Source organism: Austrofundulus limnaeus, unplaced genomic scaffold (genome assembly GCF_001266775.1).
Source record: "Austrofundulus limnaeus strain Quisiro unplaced genomic scaffold, Austrofundulus_limnaeus-1.0 Scaffold133, whole genome shotgun sequence".
Classification (NCBI taxonomy): Eukaryota; Metazoa; Chordata; class Actinopteri; order Cyprinodontiformes; family Rivulidae; genus Austrofundulus; species Austrofundulus limnaeus.
In genome coordinates this window covers 458,372-475,120 of record NW_013952535.1, presented here as the reverse complement: position 1 = coordinate 475,120, position 16,749 = coordinate 458,372, and the positions used below count along the sequence as shown (strand labels likewise).

At 44.0% G+C, this 16,749-nt stretch overlaps 2 protein-coding genes across 3 annotated transcripts in view; one reads left to right on the top strand and one right to left on the bottom strand.

Moving 5' to 3' along the window:
- The window catches only part of ttbk2b (tau tubulin kinase 2b), a 9,642-nt gene extending 2,660 nt beyond the window's left edge, over positions 1 to 6,982 (bottom strand). The window contains exons 1-14 of one of the 2 annotated variants that reach the window (XM_014015708.1): positions 6,769 to 6,982; positions 6,311 to 6,431; positions 6,083 to 6,230; positions 5,874 to 5,947; positions 5,607 to 5,747; positions 5,372 to 5,476; positions 5,224 to 5,289; positions 4,848 to 4,940; positions 4,648 to 4,773; positions 4,407 to 4,564; positions 3,946 to 4,144; positions 1,956 to 2,170; positions 1,403 to 1,874; positions 575 to 1,272 (exon numbers count right to left, since the gene is read on the bottom strand). In XM_014015708.1, coding sequence (XP_013871162.1) covers positions 575 to 1,272; positions 1,403 to 1,874; positions 1,956 to 2,170; positions 3,946 to 4,144; positions 4,407 to 4,564; positions 4,648 to 4,773; positions 4,848 to 4,940; positions 5,224 to 5,289; positions 5,372 to 5,476; positions 5,607 to 5,747; positions 5,874 to 5,947; positions 6,083 to 6,230; positions 6,311 to 6,379 — 2,564 coding nt within the window. In that variant the 5' untranslated portion in view covers positions 6,380 to 6,431; positions 6,769 to 6,982. The remainder of the gene's footprint in view (positions 1 to 574; positions 1,273 to 1,402; positions 1,875 to 1,955; positions 2,171 to 3,945; positions 4,145 to 4,406; positions 4,565 to 4,647; positions 4,774 to 4,847; positions 4,941 to 5,223; positions 5,290 to 5,371; positions 5,477 to 5,606; positions 5,748 to 5,873; positions 5,948 to 6,082; positions 6,231 to 6,310; positions 6,432 to 6,768) is intronic. The other variant, XM_014015709.1, reaches the window with a different exon arrangement.
- Positions 6,983 to 8,115: 1,133 nt separating this feature from the next.
- Positions 8,116 to 16,749, top strand: part of mideasa (mitotic deacetylase associated SANT domain protein a) — a 12,856-nt gene continuing 4,222 nt past the window's right edge. The window contains exons 1-9 of the mRNA XM_014015673.1: positions 8,116 to 8,716; positions 8,988 to 9,058; positions 9,129 to 10,742; positions 13,804 to 14,019; positions 15,296 to 15,626; positions 15,722 to 15,788; positions 15,878 to 16,020; positions 16,102 to 16,205; positions 16,324 to 16,399. Coding sequence (XP_013871127.1) covers positions 9,375 to 10,742; positions 13,804 to 14,019; positions 15,296 to 15,626; positions 15,722 to 15,788; positions 15,878 to 16,020; positions 16,102 to 16,205; positions 16,324 to 16,399 — 2,305 coding nt within the window. The 5' untranslated portion in view covers positions 8,116 to 8,716; positions 8,988 to 9,058; positions 9,129 to 9,374. The remainder of the gene's footprint in view (positions 8,717 to 8,987; positions 9,059 to 9,128; positions 10,743 to 13,803; positions 14,020 to 15,295; positions 15,627 to 15,721; positions 15,789 to 15,877; positions 16,021 to 16,101; positions 16,206 to 16,323; positions 16,400 to 16,749) is intronic.

Below are 16,749 nucleotides of genomic sequence, written 5' to 3'. Positions count from 1 at the left end.
CCTAAACTAAACTAAACTAACCTAACCTAAATAAACTAAACCAACCTAAATAAACTAAACAAACCTAAACTAAACTAAACTAACCTAACCTAAATAAACTAAACCAACCTAAATAAACTAAACAAACCTAAACTAAACTAAACTAACCTAACCTAAATAAACTAAACCAACCTAAATAAACTAAACAAACCTAAACTAAACTAAACTAACCTAACCTAAATAAACTAAACCAACCTAAATAAACTAAACAAACCTAAACTAAACTAAACTAACCTAAACTAAATAAACTAAATTCAACTAAATTAACCTAAACTAAATAAACTAAACTAACCTAAATTAAATCAAACTAAACTAAGTAAACGAAATTAAACTAACCTAAACTAAATAAACTAAACTAAACCAAATAAACTAACCTAAACTAAAACTAACCTAGGCTAAACTAAATAAACTAACCTAAACTAAATAAACTCAGCTAAATTAAATCAAACTAAACTAAACTAAACTAAACTAAACTAAACTAAACTAAACTAAAACTAACCTAGGCTAAACTAAAGTAAACCTGCACTAAACGTACCTGTTGTCTACACACGGGCGGATGGGCGGTTTCCCTGGAGGCGGTCGAGGCAGAAACCTGCTGGGCAGCTGCTCCGGCAGGAAGCTGGTGCTCACAGGGCGGGGGATTTTACTCCTGCTCCCCGATGAGGACGACAGGGACAGAGGGTCTTCTCCTGCGCAGTCGGACCTGGAGCCCCGCTCCGAGGACAGCCTGTCTCTGGGCAGGGCGCAGGGCAGGTTGTCGCAGGACAGAGACGGAGACGGGGAGTGCGTGGGCGAGCCGGGGGCGGGGCTGCTCCAGCGGTGACGGCGATCCGCGGCAGGGTCCCGGCTCGGAGAGTCCAGCGGGTTGCCGGGATCTCGCACGGGGATTCGACTCAGTCTCGGGGACAAGGGGGAGTCTCGTCGCCTGAGCAGAGCTGGAGGCGGAGATGAGGACACCGTGACTGTGCTCTCCACGGCGCCGCCCGCCGTGTCCGCTTGAGGATGCTGATTGGGTTCTGAGGAGCGGTCTGGTAAACCAGAATCGCTCTCCGGGTCTCTGTCATTGGTCAGATGAGACGTGGGGCCTTTGGCAGGGTTTAACACTGGCGCCGAGTCCAATTTCCCTCCATTTTTTAAGCTTTCCTCTGCAAGTTCTTCTAATTTACAGGATGATTCCTCAGGTGGAGCTGCACTGCTCTTCTGCACAGGTGACTGTAGCTCACAGCTGGAGGACTGAGAGCAGATAAGTCATTATTAGACCATTAGAAACGGTTTCAAAATGTTTTTTTTTTTTCAAATCTCTAAACAATTAGGTTCAATCTTCCTCAGCGGTTTAACAAACAATATATTCTTGCTGCCCTACCTGCTCCATCTGCGATCTTCCCATCATGACTGAAGGCATTTGTCCCAGCATCCCCGGCAGCCTCCGGTGGCCCAGTAACCACGTGCCGGGCACGGCCGTCTGCGACAGGACAGGGCTGCTGGGCACAGCGGGACCGGTCGGGCCGTCCTGCGGCTCAGAGGAGTGATTGTCGGTGTCGGCGGCACCGCGGCCTCCCGGCCTGCTCTCGTGCTGAGCGTCTGTCGGAGGCTTGCTTCCTCCAGAGCCGCTGGCCTGCTCCAGCTCCAGCATCACCCACTCCTGAGAGCTGGCTTCCTGAGGCACGGGGCTGAAGTTCACCGCCACGAAGCCGCTGCTCCCCGCGCCGTCTTCCGGGTCAGGAGTTGCTGTGCCGGATTGCTCCTCATTGCAGGAAGGCATCTGCTGCTCGTTTCCCTTCTCAGGTATGGGCGTCTCCTCGACGTGACAAAGGACGGGACGCTGTTTGCCTAGGCTGCAAGAAAGAGATTCCAACATGACTGATTTTTGATTTTTGTCCTTTCTGTGCTTGTTACAAGCTGTTCGGTTCACTTACTACGCCTCGAGGAAACGTTCGATGGTGGGCTTCGGTTCAGGTGCGAGCCTCTTTTCAAAAGCCAAACTCTGGCTGTGTCTGATCCTGCGGAGCAGAGGTGCAGCCCGGTCTAAGAACATGGTCTCTGATCGCACTCGTCTCGGTGAACTCTGCATCGAGCCAGTGTTGGGGCTGTGGTTCCCCTGGTTCTGACTGTGTTCATCCTCACTCACGACCTGAGACAAACGAATAACAAACCAGGCTGAAGTCACCGAAACGACGAGCTGTACTTTGACACCTGCTCAAAAGTTTACTGTGACAGAAAACAAGCCCTGGTCTAAAAAAAAAACACACCGAAGATCAATAATAATTATTAATAAACTGGTCCAAATCTGCATATCTTCATTTCAAAAGCAGATTAACTCAAACATAAGGGTGCATGAGTGGAAGCTACAGTTTTGGAAGCTAAGCTCACAAAATAGTGTCTGAATTCAGGGGTTGAATCCTTCAAAGGACCCGGCCAACCTGGTCTACAAGGTATACATGGACCAGGTCCTTTGTCGACCATGAAGACAGGAAGAAAGTGGCTGTGATTTTGGATGGTTTGGATTTAGGGTGGTCACAGATGGACTCAGAATTCTGTGAGAATGTAACTGAAATTTTGCCATTTTTTTAAAACAATAATGAGCCAAGTTTGAGACTCCAACTAATTTACAACCATTGATATATATTACTGGAGTGGGCGTGGCTAGCGCGTTGCTAGCTACATTGACGTGCACACACTGGAGCTCTGTTATGCATTGAGGAGCCTCAACAAAATGAATGGATGTCAATGGACTGAGAGGCGTCATCCTGATGAAAAACTCTTAGAAATTTCTTACTTCTTGCTCGATTTTAAGAAACTATGGTTCAAAATAAAGCTGAGGACATTGTGAATTTTATAGTTATGGAAATTTAAAATGAATAAATAATTAAAATAGCTAACAGTAGCTTATTAGCGAGTCTTCAACTACTTAATACTGCAATCACAATTTTTTTTAATTGGATGTTTAGTGATATAACTTTTAAATTTTGTTTGGAGAGTGGGGGGGGGGGGTATTTATGTATTTTTATCATTAATTGTAAAATGTTTTATTTTATAGTATTTTTGATTTTCTGTTTTTTTTCCCATCTCATTTTTATTACTGCTGGATGTTGTTTTGTTTTTACTGTCTAGGACTACAGATGTAAATTAGCCTTAGGTTAAATCTGGTGCAATGCATCAAATGATTTTATGTTTATATTTTCATTGCACATTGTCCTAAACAAATAAATTCATTCATTCATTCATCATAATTTCTGAATTACTATGCAGTCTAACTAGTCAACAATCCAATAAAGTCCATATTTTACATGTTTAATATCCCTATATAATCTATGACAACAGATAAAATCGATTTTAAATAAGATTAAACATGAACATTGAAGCTTTTAATGTTAGCATGCAGGTTTTACAATTAAAATAATTAATTTTGGTTAAATATGCATAATATTTACCTGTGAAACATAACAATTTTTGCTCTTGTAAACGTGTTGTATCAATCTATGTAGTTTATAGCAAAGTATTTGAACAATTTATGCGTTTATAAAGTATTTGTTTGCACTGTGCTACTTTCTGCTCATTGATTTCAATGGTTAGCGTTAGCATTAGCTCAATGCATAAAAATCCCCCCTGCGAAGCACGTCCAGGTCACGTGACGCCCAATCCAGTAATATATATCAATGTTTACAACAGTCCCAACCCAGTGAGATAATGAAGTGTCTGCAGACAGAACATTAGTGTTCAGTACATGCCAGCAGTAAAAAAAAATAGTGTTAGGTAAGTTAGTGTGTTAAATTCACGTAAAAACAATATGATAATGTAGACGGAGCACTGTGCTAAGATTTATCTCACTCCACACAGCAGGTGCATTAATAATGAAGCAGCTGAGAGCTAAAAGCTGCAAAGTGAACGTTTTGCAGCAAACAGCACCTCTCCAACCTTTCTGAGCATCGGCTGAGCGTGTTTATGGTTCCGATTGCGGTCCATCTCTTCCCACACGTCTCCGCCAGGGGCGGTTGGGGTGGGGATGGGGGGGCAGTTGTCGGCGTCGCTGAGGCGCTCCCCTTGAAAGACATCCTCGGTGTTTTCCCGCTGCAGCTCGCCTGGCAACACTGAAGCGTTGGCCATGCTGTGGATGGGGAGAAAAAAGAAAAAGGGAAGGTGACCCTGCAGCTCATTTCCACAACGCAATTTAGAGCAGTAATTTTCTCAGGGATATGTGACAGTGCAGTTTTTTTGTGGGGGGTGTATTTAAAAAAAGCAGTAGCTCTATAGCATGTTGGAACCAACAGTGTGTGAAGGAAGATTGAAGAGCACCAGGGAGAAGTGCTACAACGAGAATTTAAAAAGCAAAAGGCATGAATGTCAGAAGTGTTTTTAGCTCTCAGTACCCGAGGTAAGCTGGGGTGAGGCGAGTGAGCTGCTGAGCAGTGTTGGCTGCGGCAGTGATGGTCAGCAGATCCTCTGAATCACATTTCTCCCAGTCATAGGGGTCGTTCTCCAGCACGTTGTGGCTCTTCATGGCCTTCTCAAACACTGACATCAGGAGCTGCAGTAACGGTAAACACACATCAGCATTTGATCGATGAAGGGATTAAACACCTGCTGAATCTACGGAACAAAAAGGACAACCTGATAGTCAGGCTTAGTGAAGTAGTCCAGGGTCAGGATGTGATCCAGAAAAGCGCTGAACTCGGAAGGAAGGTGCTTCAGCATGAGTCGGTGGTCGTACGTTTCTTTTAGGTTTCCAACTTGTTCCTGGAATCAGAAGGGTTAAAACGAACCTGCGCAGCATCGTTTATCGTACAGAAACCACAAAAACAATCACATACTTTGTCTTTAATCTTCCTCCAGGGAAGCTGTCCGACCATAAACTCAACCAGCATGTAGAAAAGAGACCACAGGTCATCGTGACGACCCATTTCCTGTAAATACAGACGTAAAAATTAAAGTTCAAAACAAGAAAAGCAGAACGTGTACGCTCGGTCATCGTGTTAATAAAATAAATGTTTAAATCACAGACGTTATTGCTCAATTATCAACTGTCACCTTTTAGCTTCCTGAAAGGACAAACAAATGTTGCAAACACGGCCACGAGAAGAAAGAGTACAAATCGGATGACTCTCAAATTGAGCATCTTTTTAATTCCATACGATATTATCAGAGCGACTGCTAAGATACGCTAGTTTTAGATACCGCGACCCTGACCTTGTTCTTGTGGGCATTGATTGAAGCGTAACGCACAGTTCCTCTGAAACCAGCTACAGGACGAGGCTGAAACAGAGGAGAAACTTTTATTTATTTATTATTATTTTTTATAAAATCGTTGTGACAGGGACGTCCATTAAGTACTTACAGGACGGACGTCTTGGTTGGAGTTGGTAAACTGACGAGCCAAACCAAAATCGAGCATGTAGCAGCATCTGCAGGTACTGGCAAGTCTCCCCATGGCAAAGTTGGACTTCAAAGTTAACAAGGAAGGGGAAAAAATATAAAAAAATAGTTCACCGGGCTGCTTTTAGCGTTTAGTTAAATATTTGATTTATTACGCAGAAATAAGAAGCTACATCCAGTTTGAGTGGGAAACTCACTGGCTTAATATCGCGGTGCAGAAAGCCGACAGAGTGGATGCTTTCAATGGCCTCGAGAATCTGCTTCCCAAGTCTCAAAGTTGTGGAGACCGAAAAGGTGCCGCGGGTCATCGTTCTGCGCAGATCAGCCAGATTCCTCCCCTTTAGACAAAAAAAAACAAAAACATTAGTGACGCATCATTAGGATACAGGCTAATAGTGTGATAAACCGTGCAGGATAGTGGTCCTCAAAGACCAGGATTGGACATCCTTGGTTTAGGATCTTACCTGAAGTTCCATCACCACATAGTTGAAGCGATCGTTCCGGCCACAGCCCACAAAGCGACACACGTGGTCTTTTCCTGTCAAATCAATTGTTATTATGCATTTGATAACGACTCACACAGATATTTCCTCATGACTTTAGGGGTGAACAGATTTGCACGAACATGAAGACCGGTTGATGTGGTTAAAGGAAACGTTTTGTTGTAACTCACCCTGAAGCTTCTTCAGCACAGCCACCTCCATCTTCAGCACTTGTTTGGGTTGCTGAGCGGACTCGACTTTTAAGGCGACGGTGGCCTGGCTCAGCTGGTCCAGGACCTCGTAGATCTCCCCAAATCCTCCTCCACCTATCTTCCTTATCTAAAACAAAATCGCTGTTTGTTAAGCCAGCCTGTAAGTCATCGGGATCGTCTAATTCCCAAACCATTGTCGACACTTACCACTTTCCACCTGTCCCTGACCACATCTCCCACTGACAGGATGTCTGTGTGCTCTGCAGCTCCACTCATCCTGAGTCCTCAGCTTCAGCCTCCACCTGGCATCAGTGTCACAAGTTCCTCACTGAAAAACACAACTTAGTTCGGTTTCCACTCCTTCATTGGGATGCTGCAGCAGATTTTTAACAAACAAGAACTGGCTGCACGACATCACGTCTCCAGGGCAGATTTAAAGCGCCAACCTTAGCAGACGGTACAGATAATATAGCAACGGTTTGGGTTTGGCTGCCGCAGAATCAAAACAAACCATCGCGGCGTTCACAGCGCAGCCGCAATCACAGGTCGAACATGCCTCTAAAGTAGTCATAAAACAATAACTCAGTGTGAAGCTAATCTCGGCTGCGGCAGCTAATTAGCATACTTGAGGATAACCGTTGGGAGGCGAAAACTAGCTTCCTTACCTCGCTTCGCTACACCTTCGTGATACGAGTTAGTTTGTAAAATTGCCTCCATCCTCCCAGTTCGCTCGGAGCCACGCTGCTCATCTTCAGCGGCTGATCGTTGAAGGAGTGTAAGAGTGGTGGTGGTGGTGGAACATAGGTGGGATTAGCTACACAGTTAGCCAGCAAGCGGCTCGGCCGCCGCTGCGGATAGGGAACGATGCCTGTGCTCGTGACGTCACACCATTTGTGTTTTTTGATTGGTCGGAAAAGTCCTGCATCCGAGAGGAGTTGCCACGCTACGAAAGGAGCGCCGCAAGTGTTGCCAAATATGCTGCAATGTCAGTAGATTACTGTTATTAAAAGCCCAAATGTGCGACCACCCAGGCTGACAGAAAAAGCGCTTAAAGCCCCACCAACACTACTCCTGGACAAATTGTAATCTCTCTTCGCATATGCAATAGTTTTGGTCAACATACGATAGTTTCAAAGTGAACTTAATAGCAGTTTGTTATTTCTTATTTCGCAACCTTAAACTGCATCTATGGCAACTTGTCAATGATATTGTAATAGAGATCACTGCAAGCTGTAATAACATATTAAAACACTTTTAGATACTCAGAATACAAACTTTATATTCAGTTGAAATTGTAGACATCTGGAAAAACATTTCTAATTTTAAAAGTTACATTTCTCAGTCTTCATTAATAAAAATATATCATGAAAAAATAAAATGAAGATCTCCAAAAACTGTCTGAATGTGTATTCATTAACTTCAACATTACATTAACATTAACGAAAAACAAGCAAATGCTGAATAGCAAAACACTACAGCTAAAACAGAAGACAAGCAAAAGTAGATAAAATTAAAAAGTTGCCAAAAGGTTAGCCTAAAAAGTAGTAAAATGCTTACAACCTAAAAGAAGCTGGTAGTTAAGCTAAAAAAGGCTAAAAATATCGAATGACAGCCAAACAGTAAAAGTTGCATAAAAGACATGTTTGCAAAACATGTTTGTTGAAGCAGATTTCACATAGAACAATGTTTTTATAAGAACTGAAAAATCTCTGTTTATTTTAAGGGGGAAATGTTTGTAAACAAAGTTGAACATTTTGAAAAGCACCCATCTCCAGAAAGAGTGGATTGTTTAGATTTACTAGTTGGTAAAATAGCTCAGAATTGAGAAAATTCAATAAACAAACAGGGAACTATTTCAACAAATAACGAGGGGTGTTCGATTTTATCATCAGCGTGTCTAAAATCTTGATCGCGGCTCTTATTATCCAGAGACCCCCACATCCGGAACGAACAACACAGCTAAACAAACGCACACAGACACCGCTATGGGCGTGGCCAAGCCACGGGATTGGTTAACCGGATGTGAGTCGAGTTGTTTTTGGGTGAGGCGGCGCGTTCGCGAACGTCAAACGTTTTTTGCGCATTTGCGCAGTTTCTCAGCGTCGCAAACACTCCGGACAAACCCAAACGAGCCCGTCTGAATTCGCTGAACACCGCTTCGGCACCGTTGGAACCTGCGAAAGTCCCCGGAGCGGCCGCGGCGCGGCAGCGTTCTTCCACACCGCCTCATGCGTGTCTGGCTGATACTGCTGCGGGAGGAGGAGGTGAGGCGGTGGGGGGAAAGTTGTGGACATGTTTTCCTGGACGTGCACGGTTTTACGGATCCGCTGTGCAACGTTTTTGTAACCACGACGTCAGGAAGCCGTTGATGCCCGTCGGGACGTTTTGTTTTTTGTTTTTTGGAGGGGGATCTTTCCGTGTTACCGTCGAGCCGCCTTGATCGCCATATTTGTGCGCAGCGAAACTCGACAGAAAAGTTGTCAGAGTTATGACATTTGCTGCACACAGACCCTTCTTCTTCTTCATGGAGCTGCGTGCAGTCGACTTTGATCGAAACCGAAGTGAGTCCATGGAGTTGTTGACGGACAGTCCTGTGCAGCAGAGATATTAAAGGTACAAAATAACGCTCACTAATCTGCGTTGTTAGCTAACAGCACTCTGCTCCTCTGACGCTTCCTTATTGCTTATTTGTGACATTACATTTCTGGCTATCGCTCGGGTGATTGCACGAGCCCCTTCGTTTCCTGTATTTCTTGTTATGCCAAATAATGGCAGCTCCTGACAGTAAAGCGCCTCCTTGTTGCTGCCTCTAAACTTTCAGCTCGTGTTAATGTCTCCTCTGCACATGTTTTTTTTCCTGCAAGTCTGCTTTCTAATTTTCCAGTTTTTCAGACGGGGCTGTTTTGCTGCTGTAGGCCTCAGTTTCCTCTTTGCTGCTGCTGCTGCTTGCTGCCTGTAAGTCGACTGAACTCTTTATTCTCCACCTATAAAGAAGCAAATTTATGACTTCTCTCTTTCTCATAAGGTCTGGCTCCCCAAAGAGGATGAGAAAAACGGACAGTAGAGCTCGGATTTAATCGCTGGAAAGCGGGCTGCACATTTCCCCCACCCTGCACTTTCCTCTGGGATTTATGTTTCCTCTCAGATACCTCTGTGTACACAATTAAAGAATTCGACAACCACAGGCATCCGGAGCACACTACGGAGGCTATTGACCGAGTATTTGCACGCTCACAGGTTCAGGCTGAGAACATTATCTTAGATTATTGCTATGAGTCTCCCCTCTCAGGTCAACGCTGACAAGAAGCATCAGACTCCAGCCATGAAAGAGGCTGTGCAGCACTCGGGGGACGTTTATTTTGGTATGGGACCTCCGGTTTTAAAGGCGGGTCACGGCGACTCAGCTAGTGGCTCAGGCGTTGGGCACCAAAGCCTGCCGCACTATCAACAGACCGCCCCCGTCAAGTGGATGCAGGACCCAATACAGGCGTCCAACTGGTCTCAGGAAGCTCCCATGTCGACCTGGGGGCAGAACTTTGGCCCCTACATGAGTGGCGTGAGGGATCAGATGGCCTTCCACAAAGGAGGCCACGAAAGCGTGGCGATGCCGATGGCGAGGGAGAACCAGCTGCCGGCACCCATGGAGGCTTACAGAGACGCCAGCCAGGCTCAAAGTCAAGGTGCGGGGCTGGAGTGGGGGCAGCACGCTGCCGCCGCTGCTGCCATGCATCAGGTCCAGCTGCAAGCCTACCAGCACGGCCAGGGTCAGCCTCACGTGGCGCCCCACTCCTCACTGCAGGCCCCCGTTCTGCAGCCGTTCCAGGCGTCGTTCAGACCCAACAAGTTCCCGTCCAACTACTATTCTGTTTTCCCGGGAAACAAGACGATGGCCTACGGCGAGCAGCAGCCTAAACCTCAGCAGCAGCTTCTGCACCAGATGCAGCAGCAGCAACAAATGCATCAACAACAACAGCAGCAGCAGCAGCAACACATGCATCAACAGCATCAACGTCAGCTTCAGCAGCAGCAACAACAAATTCAACAGCAACAAATTCAGCAGCAGCAGCTGCAGCAAATGCAACAATATCAACAGCTGCAGGAGCAACAACAAATTCAGCAAATGCAGCAAATGCAACAAAACATCCTCCAACAAGAAGCAACGCAACCTCCTGTGCAACCAAAACAACAACAGCAAACCCAAAACTTTGGAGCTTTCCAGCCCCCGGACCCCCGTCCACCCGACGCCGGGACTAAACGAGATGAGGCGCAGTCGACAGCGCCGCAGCTGCAACCAGAGGCTCAAGCCAGCAGCGCAGCCTCTTTACCCGATCAGAGCTCTGAGAAGGTTGCTGCTGACGCCGCAGCGCCAACGGCCCCTCGGCGCTCGCGTCGCCTTTCCAGAGAGGGACAGTCCCCGCTGGGGCCCCCGTCCACAAACATCTGGTGTCAAGGCTCCAAACAGCCGCCGCCATCCCAAAATGGAGTCACGGGAGCGCCGGCGGCGAGAGGAGGGGAAGCGGCAGCCGGAGGGGTCATACAGCTCAGCCGCAGGAGGAGGAGAGCGTCCAAGGAGATCAACTTAGAGACTCTTGCTCAGAAGGCTTCAGAAATGGAGTCTCTGCCTGCGAAAACGATCAAGGTTAAAACAAAACTTAACAATATTTACTCTCCTGCTGTAACTAATTAATTACTTTAAAGTAAAGTAAAGTGAAGTAAAGTAAAGTAAGTAAGTAAGTAAAAGTTTATTTCTATAAGTGCTTTACAAAGGTGCAAAAATTATACAGAAAAATAAAACAATAAAAACAACAACATTATAAAACAAAAACTAAGAAACAGACACACTGAAATTGTTAAAAAGCTTTATAAAAAAGGAAAGTTTTAAGTTTGCTCTTAAAGGCAACCACAGAATCAAGTGCACGTATAGAGAGCAGGAGATCATTCCAGAGCTTTGGAGCGACGGCCTGGAAGGAGCGATCACCTCTAGACTTAAAGTGAGCGAAGGGGACCGTTAAAAGATTCTGATCTGATGGCCTCAGCCCTTCAGAGGCAACTTTAAGGCACAAATTGGATAAACTACATTTTAAATGTTGGCTTTAGGCTGAGTAAACACAAGGGATCAGCTAAGGTAGCTAATTTATTGCAAGCGACGGCAAATTTTCTACTCTGGCAAAACAGGCGAGCAGTTGCACAAAGAGGAAGAACCCTGTTTCTATGCAGAACTTCCCTGCGGTTTGAAAACAAATCTTTTTTTTGTGCTGGTTTATTTCTCTCCCAACAGGTGTTCATGTTAATTCGGTCAGTAACTCCGTGCTCAACTTATTCTCATCATTAAACATTATTGTGGTTTTATCAGTTGGTGAACGGTTTGTAAGGAAGGCAGCAGGCTGCGTAAAGTTTTCACTTCATCACTATGTGAGCTCGTTGGCGACAGTGAAAATGAAACGACTGCCTTTTTTTTTAAGAGGAAGAAAGTGCCAACAGAACCGGGCTCAGGACGAGCCGCCATCTGCCTCAACCGTTTGGGGTTTTTAGAGGGCAGGAAGGTTGATGCAGACGGGATCGGTCCGAGTGTCGTTTCTGTGGGAAGAGAGTCGCAGATCGATGGCAGCAGTAACTGATAAACAGAAGACAATAATCCTGATGTCAAATGAAGCCAGAACGGAACGTCTCAAGTGGATGTAGCAGACGAATCGAGTGTAGGATCATAAAATGCTGTTTTGTTTAGTTTCCTGTCTTGAAAAGCTAAGATTGGACTCAGACTGGTGGTTTACGTGTGATTCCTAGAGTTTCAAAAACTAGAATGGGAGTTCTCAAACTTTCAGAAAAGCATCTGTCCTTGAGGCTGGTTACTTTTTAAAACTTCCCTTTATGTTAAATCCTATAGTTAAGGTTTCCTGAGGTATCCTATTAGGGATGCCACAAACAATTATTTTAATAATCGATTAATCACGATTTATTTATTCGATTAGTCGACTAATCGGATCATACGTTAATTGAATATAAAACATACAGCTTATCACATCAGAATGCTGCTATTATATAACCATCGTTAGATTTTAGCTATATGCTAACTAAAAATAATTGCTGTGGAAGGCAAGTTCTGCTCTGCAGATATTACACAGGTTTCTCTTTCATTTTCTTAAAATGATCCCACACTTTTGAACTCCGTTGCTGGGTAGCCATGATACCAGAGCCTGTCTGTATAATGTCTTGTGACGTCCACGGCCTACCCCAGTTACCACTACTGTGTATGTGTGTCAAKGACAGAAARGCAGATGTGGCAGTGGAAGGTGTCAAAGCAATTTGGAGAGAAAAACAAAGTAAAGAACAACAAAAAAAAAGATTAATCGATTATTAAATTAGTCATCGATTATTTTAATAATCGATTAGTCGTCGATTAATCGTGGCAGCCCTATATCCTATGCTCCTATACGCTGACCTATGTTTCCTCACGTCACTGCTGTCTTTTCTCTCTAGTTGGTCAAAGTTGTCTAAGGATGGCTGCAGGTTGCGTAAAGTTTTCCCTTCGTCACAGTCCCACCTCCTGTGTGAGCTCGATGGCGACAGTGAAAATGAAACGACGGCCTTTTTTTTTTTTAAAAGGAAAGTGCCAACAGGACGGGCCGCCATCTGCCTCGACCATTTGGGTTTATTAGAGGACAGGAAGGATTAGTCCGAGTGTCGTTTCTAAGAAGAGAGAGTCGCAGATTATTGGCAGCAGTACTTGTCAATATGGAGAAATGAGAGTGAAGAAATGTGGGTCAGCTTGTTTTCCAGCAGTCCCAAAATATAGTAATTATTATTATTTTTTAAAAGAAAAGAAGCAGCTTAATGGAAATAAACTAATCAAAGTTTGATTACTGAAAGCTCTGTCTTGTTTTACTTTTAGAAACTCTAGGAACCACAAGTAAACCACAGTCCAATCATTTGTGAAGCAAAACGAAACTGCATTTTATGATCCTACACCTGATTCTTCTACGTCAACTCAAGATTCACCATTATGGCTTCATTCAACATCAGGGTTACTGTCTTTGTAAGAAAGACGATACCGTCGCTATTCAGGGTTTATAATGTTTACATAGTAGGCGGTGTTCTTAGACATTCACCTTTTATTGTTTAGCTGCTTTGCTACTCAGGGAAGCAGCATTTTCTGTCTCTTAGGGGGTAAAGAACGCTGTTTCTGTTTTTTTTTTTTTTTTTTTTTTTTTTTGCGCAGAGCGTTAGCACCGGGTATATAGAGCAGCTGCATGTCTGCACACCTCCACATTCCTCAGGTCTTTTTTCCCCCCCAGTCTGTTCAGCGGAGGCAGGGAGGGGCCCGAGCTGTCAACCTGCACGGCTACACTCCCGTTCTCCCCAAACAGGTTTTCACGCAGCTGTTTACCAGCCAGAAACTTGTTTCTGTGGCTAACGAGTGGCACATTTCTGGATAAAGAGATAAGAGTCAGTGTCCTGTTTCTGGCTTAACCTCAAATTTAAATGTTTGAAAAATGATTAATTTTTACCTTCTGCTAGCAAACGTATGGAAACTGTTTTGTCAGCTTTGAAAAGCAGCAGAAACCTGTAGCTCTACGAAGAGATTTAATATAATTCTACAGAAATTACTGAAACATTTGAAGGCCTTTATAAGATCATTTTATGTTGAAAAGACTGAGTTGTAGCTGTTTTTATATGTATTTTTTTAATTTCTGTCTCAGCAGGAGGACGGTCCCTCCAGCAAACAGGCCTCCATCGTGCCGCTGGTCATCCCCGTGTCTGTGCCCGTGCACAAGAATCAGGCAGACCCGCTGGGCGGCTGGCCTCTGGGACGCCTCGGCCAGGGCGAGCGGCCCGCTGGGCCCATGGACCGCAAGCCTTCTGTCATCGTGGCTCGTCGCCGCTCGCTAAAACACGCCATGGCTGAGAGTTTTGGACAGGTCGGTTCATTCAAGGTTCTGGGAAATTGTTTGCGTGTTCGACCCCGGCGTTCAGGCTTCCATGCCTTGTTATAGAAACCTCATGTAGGTTAAAGGTTTAAGATGATTTGCTGAAGAGAACACAGTTGTGCTTCAGATATTTAGTAAAGTCTGCAGCGTGTGAGCTGGTAACTAGAAGATGATGTGTGTCAACATTTTCTAAATCCAAAAATTACATGTTTTTTAAACTGGATTTAAATCTGAATCTTTGTTCAGAACGTGCCTTAATCACACCCTGAATTCTGTTCTCTTGGAGGCTTGTTTTGTTTTTGTTCTTTTTTTCTGTGTAGCAGAATTATCTTAAGTCTATAATTTTTAAATTTCAGCATCATTTCACAATAAAAAAATAAAAATATTGGGATCAAAACAAGCATGTTCACAGATTAGCCATGATAAAATAAAACATACATTTAAAGACATAAAAAAGCAAATTTTAAATGTCATATTAGCTTTGCTCTTTCAAGGTTTGGACATCTGAACATGTCTTTTATAAATTCTATAAAATGTGTAATTTGAGCTGCCATAAATTCGACTTATTGTGGGAATTCTGAGTCAACATTTTAGCCAGTCAAATATCAAAACATTCAGCTCAAGCAGCAAATATAAACAATGCTTTGACTTTTATTTTTGTAAAATATTTATCTTTTATCTACAACAATTTTTTTCTATAGAGGAAAACTTCTTCAAAAATCTCATCTAGCTCTAACTTCAGCTTTGGGCTACTTTTTTTCTATTTTTTTCTGCTGATTTTAGCTTTTAGCCGTTATTTTTCTTGTTTTAGCTTTTATATACAGTTTTGGCAATTTTATCATATTGCTATGGTTTTGCTAGTTAAACCTTGTAGCCATAGTTTTGTTTGTTTAGCTTTTAGCTACTGTTTTAGCTTTTGTTCTGCTTCTTTGTTTAACAATTCAGTTCCTGCCTCAACAAATTTCAACCAAAACTGGACTGCGTTTTTGCTGCAAATGAATTATTATTAGGGGGCGTATTGTGGAAAATTGACTTTTTAAAAACAATTTTCTAGCTTTATGTCATTCTATAGTATCCTTCCTTCATCAAAAACAAACAAAAAATCTTATTATCAGTCGAACTTTGCAGATTTTTGTCCCAATGGGAAACTGGAGGTTAACATGGGTCTTACAGTACCAGAACTGCTGCTTTGGAGAAGTTCTGATCCAGCTGTGCAGAGCTGTGGATGACCCTTTTAACGTGCATCACCATCCCTCCTTTCCTCCAGGACGAGGAGAGCGATCCAGGACAGGACGAAGACGGAAAGTCCAAATTCAAGCGCCGGACTCGTCCCGAGCCGCTCATCATCCCTCCTCCCAAACCCTCCACCTTCATCGCTCCGTCCGTCTACTCCAGCATCACCTCCTACCAGAGCAACCTGCGCTCTCCCATCCGCATGCCGGACAACCCTCACTCCCAGCCCCCCTACACGCCTCCCCCCATCCTGTCCCCCAGGCGGGTGGGATCGGGGCTCTACTTCTCCACCGTTCTCACCAACAGCCAAATCCAGCCCCCTCCGGCGACGCCCAAATCTGCGACACGCAGCCTGCTGCGTTCCGGTAAGTCTCGTTGAGCGTCAGGTTAAAGTTATGAATGAATTATTCTCTCTTTTTCAAAAAAGATTTTGAGTTTTTTTATTGTTTGTTTTTCTCAGTGAGTTCAGAAGCCACCCCTCCTGTCCTGAGCTTGATCACAGATGCCACACCTGTGTGCCTTGAACCGTAAGCACCATATCACATCCCTAAACAGGTTTCTACTTCTCTGTGCTGCTTCCATTTTTCTAAATCCTGCGCTCTGCTTTGGCATCCAGGCGTATCAACATTGGGCAACAGTACCAGGCAGAAATTCCTGATCTGCGAGATCAGCCCTCCTCCCAGCTGGACCAGCCCAAAGCCGACTTGGTTTGGCACCCGTTAGACGAATCCAACCTCAGCCACGGCCACCAGGAGAGCTGTGAGTAATTAACCTGACTAGTTTCTTTTGTTTTATTTAAGCGTTTTGGTTTCCACCTTCCTCTTCACTTCCTGTTTTCAGTGGATCATTTGATGAACATGGCTTGTTCAAGTGTTTTCAGCGGAGGAGGAACCAATCAGGAACTGGTTTTGCACTGTTTACACGAATGTGGAGGCAATATTCTTGTGAGTCGAGCTTTAAGCTTCCAGAATCATCCTTTCACTTTGGTTTTTAGTGTAATTTTGAGCTGGCTAACCTTACGTGTTCTGTTAAAACTTCTCTCTCTGAAATGTGAATCTCCAGGAAACACTGGAGCGTTTGATGCTTCAGGACTTGACGTTGCCCAGTGGCCATCACCTGGCAGGTTATCACTACTCAGGTGAAAAAGCTTTTATCAACTTTATGGAGCTAAATTAGGGCCATAAAGTTTGTTTAAATAATACACAACTTTAAAAGTGAAATAAAAAGATTTGAAACTGATTTTAAAAAGTTTAAAACTACTGGTTTCATACAATTAAATAACTGTGGCATGCTGTTGTATCATAATTAAATGTGGCTGTTTTTATTATGCAATTTAAAAATATGGCAGGCCATTATATCATTATAATTAACGTGTGTAACATGCTGTTGTATCATATACAGCAGGTAAAGTAAGTATTGAACACGTCACCATTTTTCTCAGTAAATATATTACTAGAGGTGCTAATGACATGAAATTTTCACCAGATG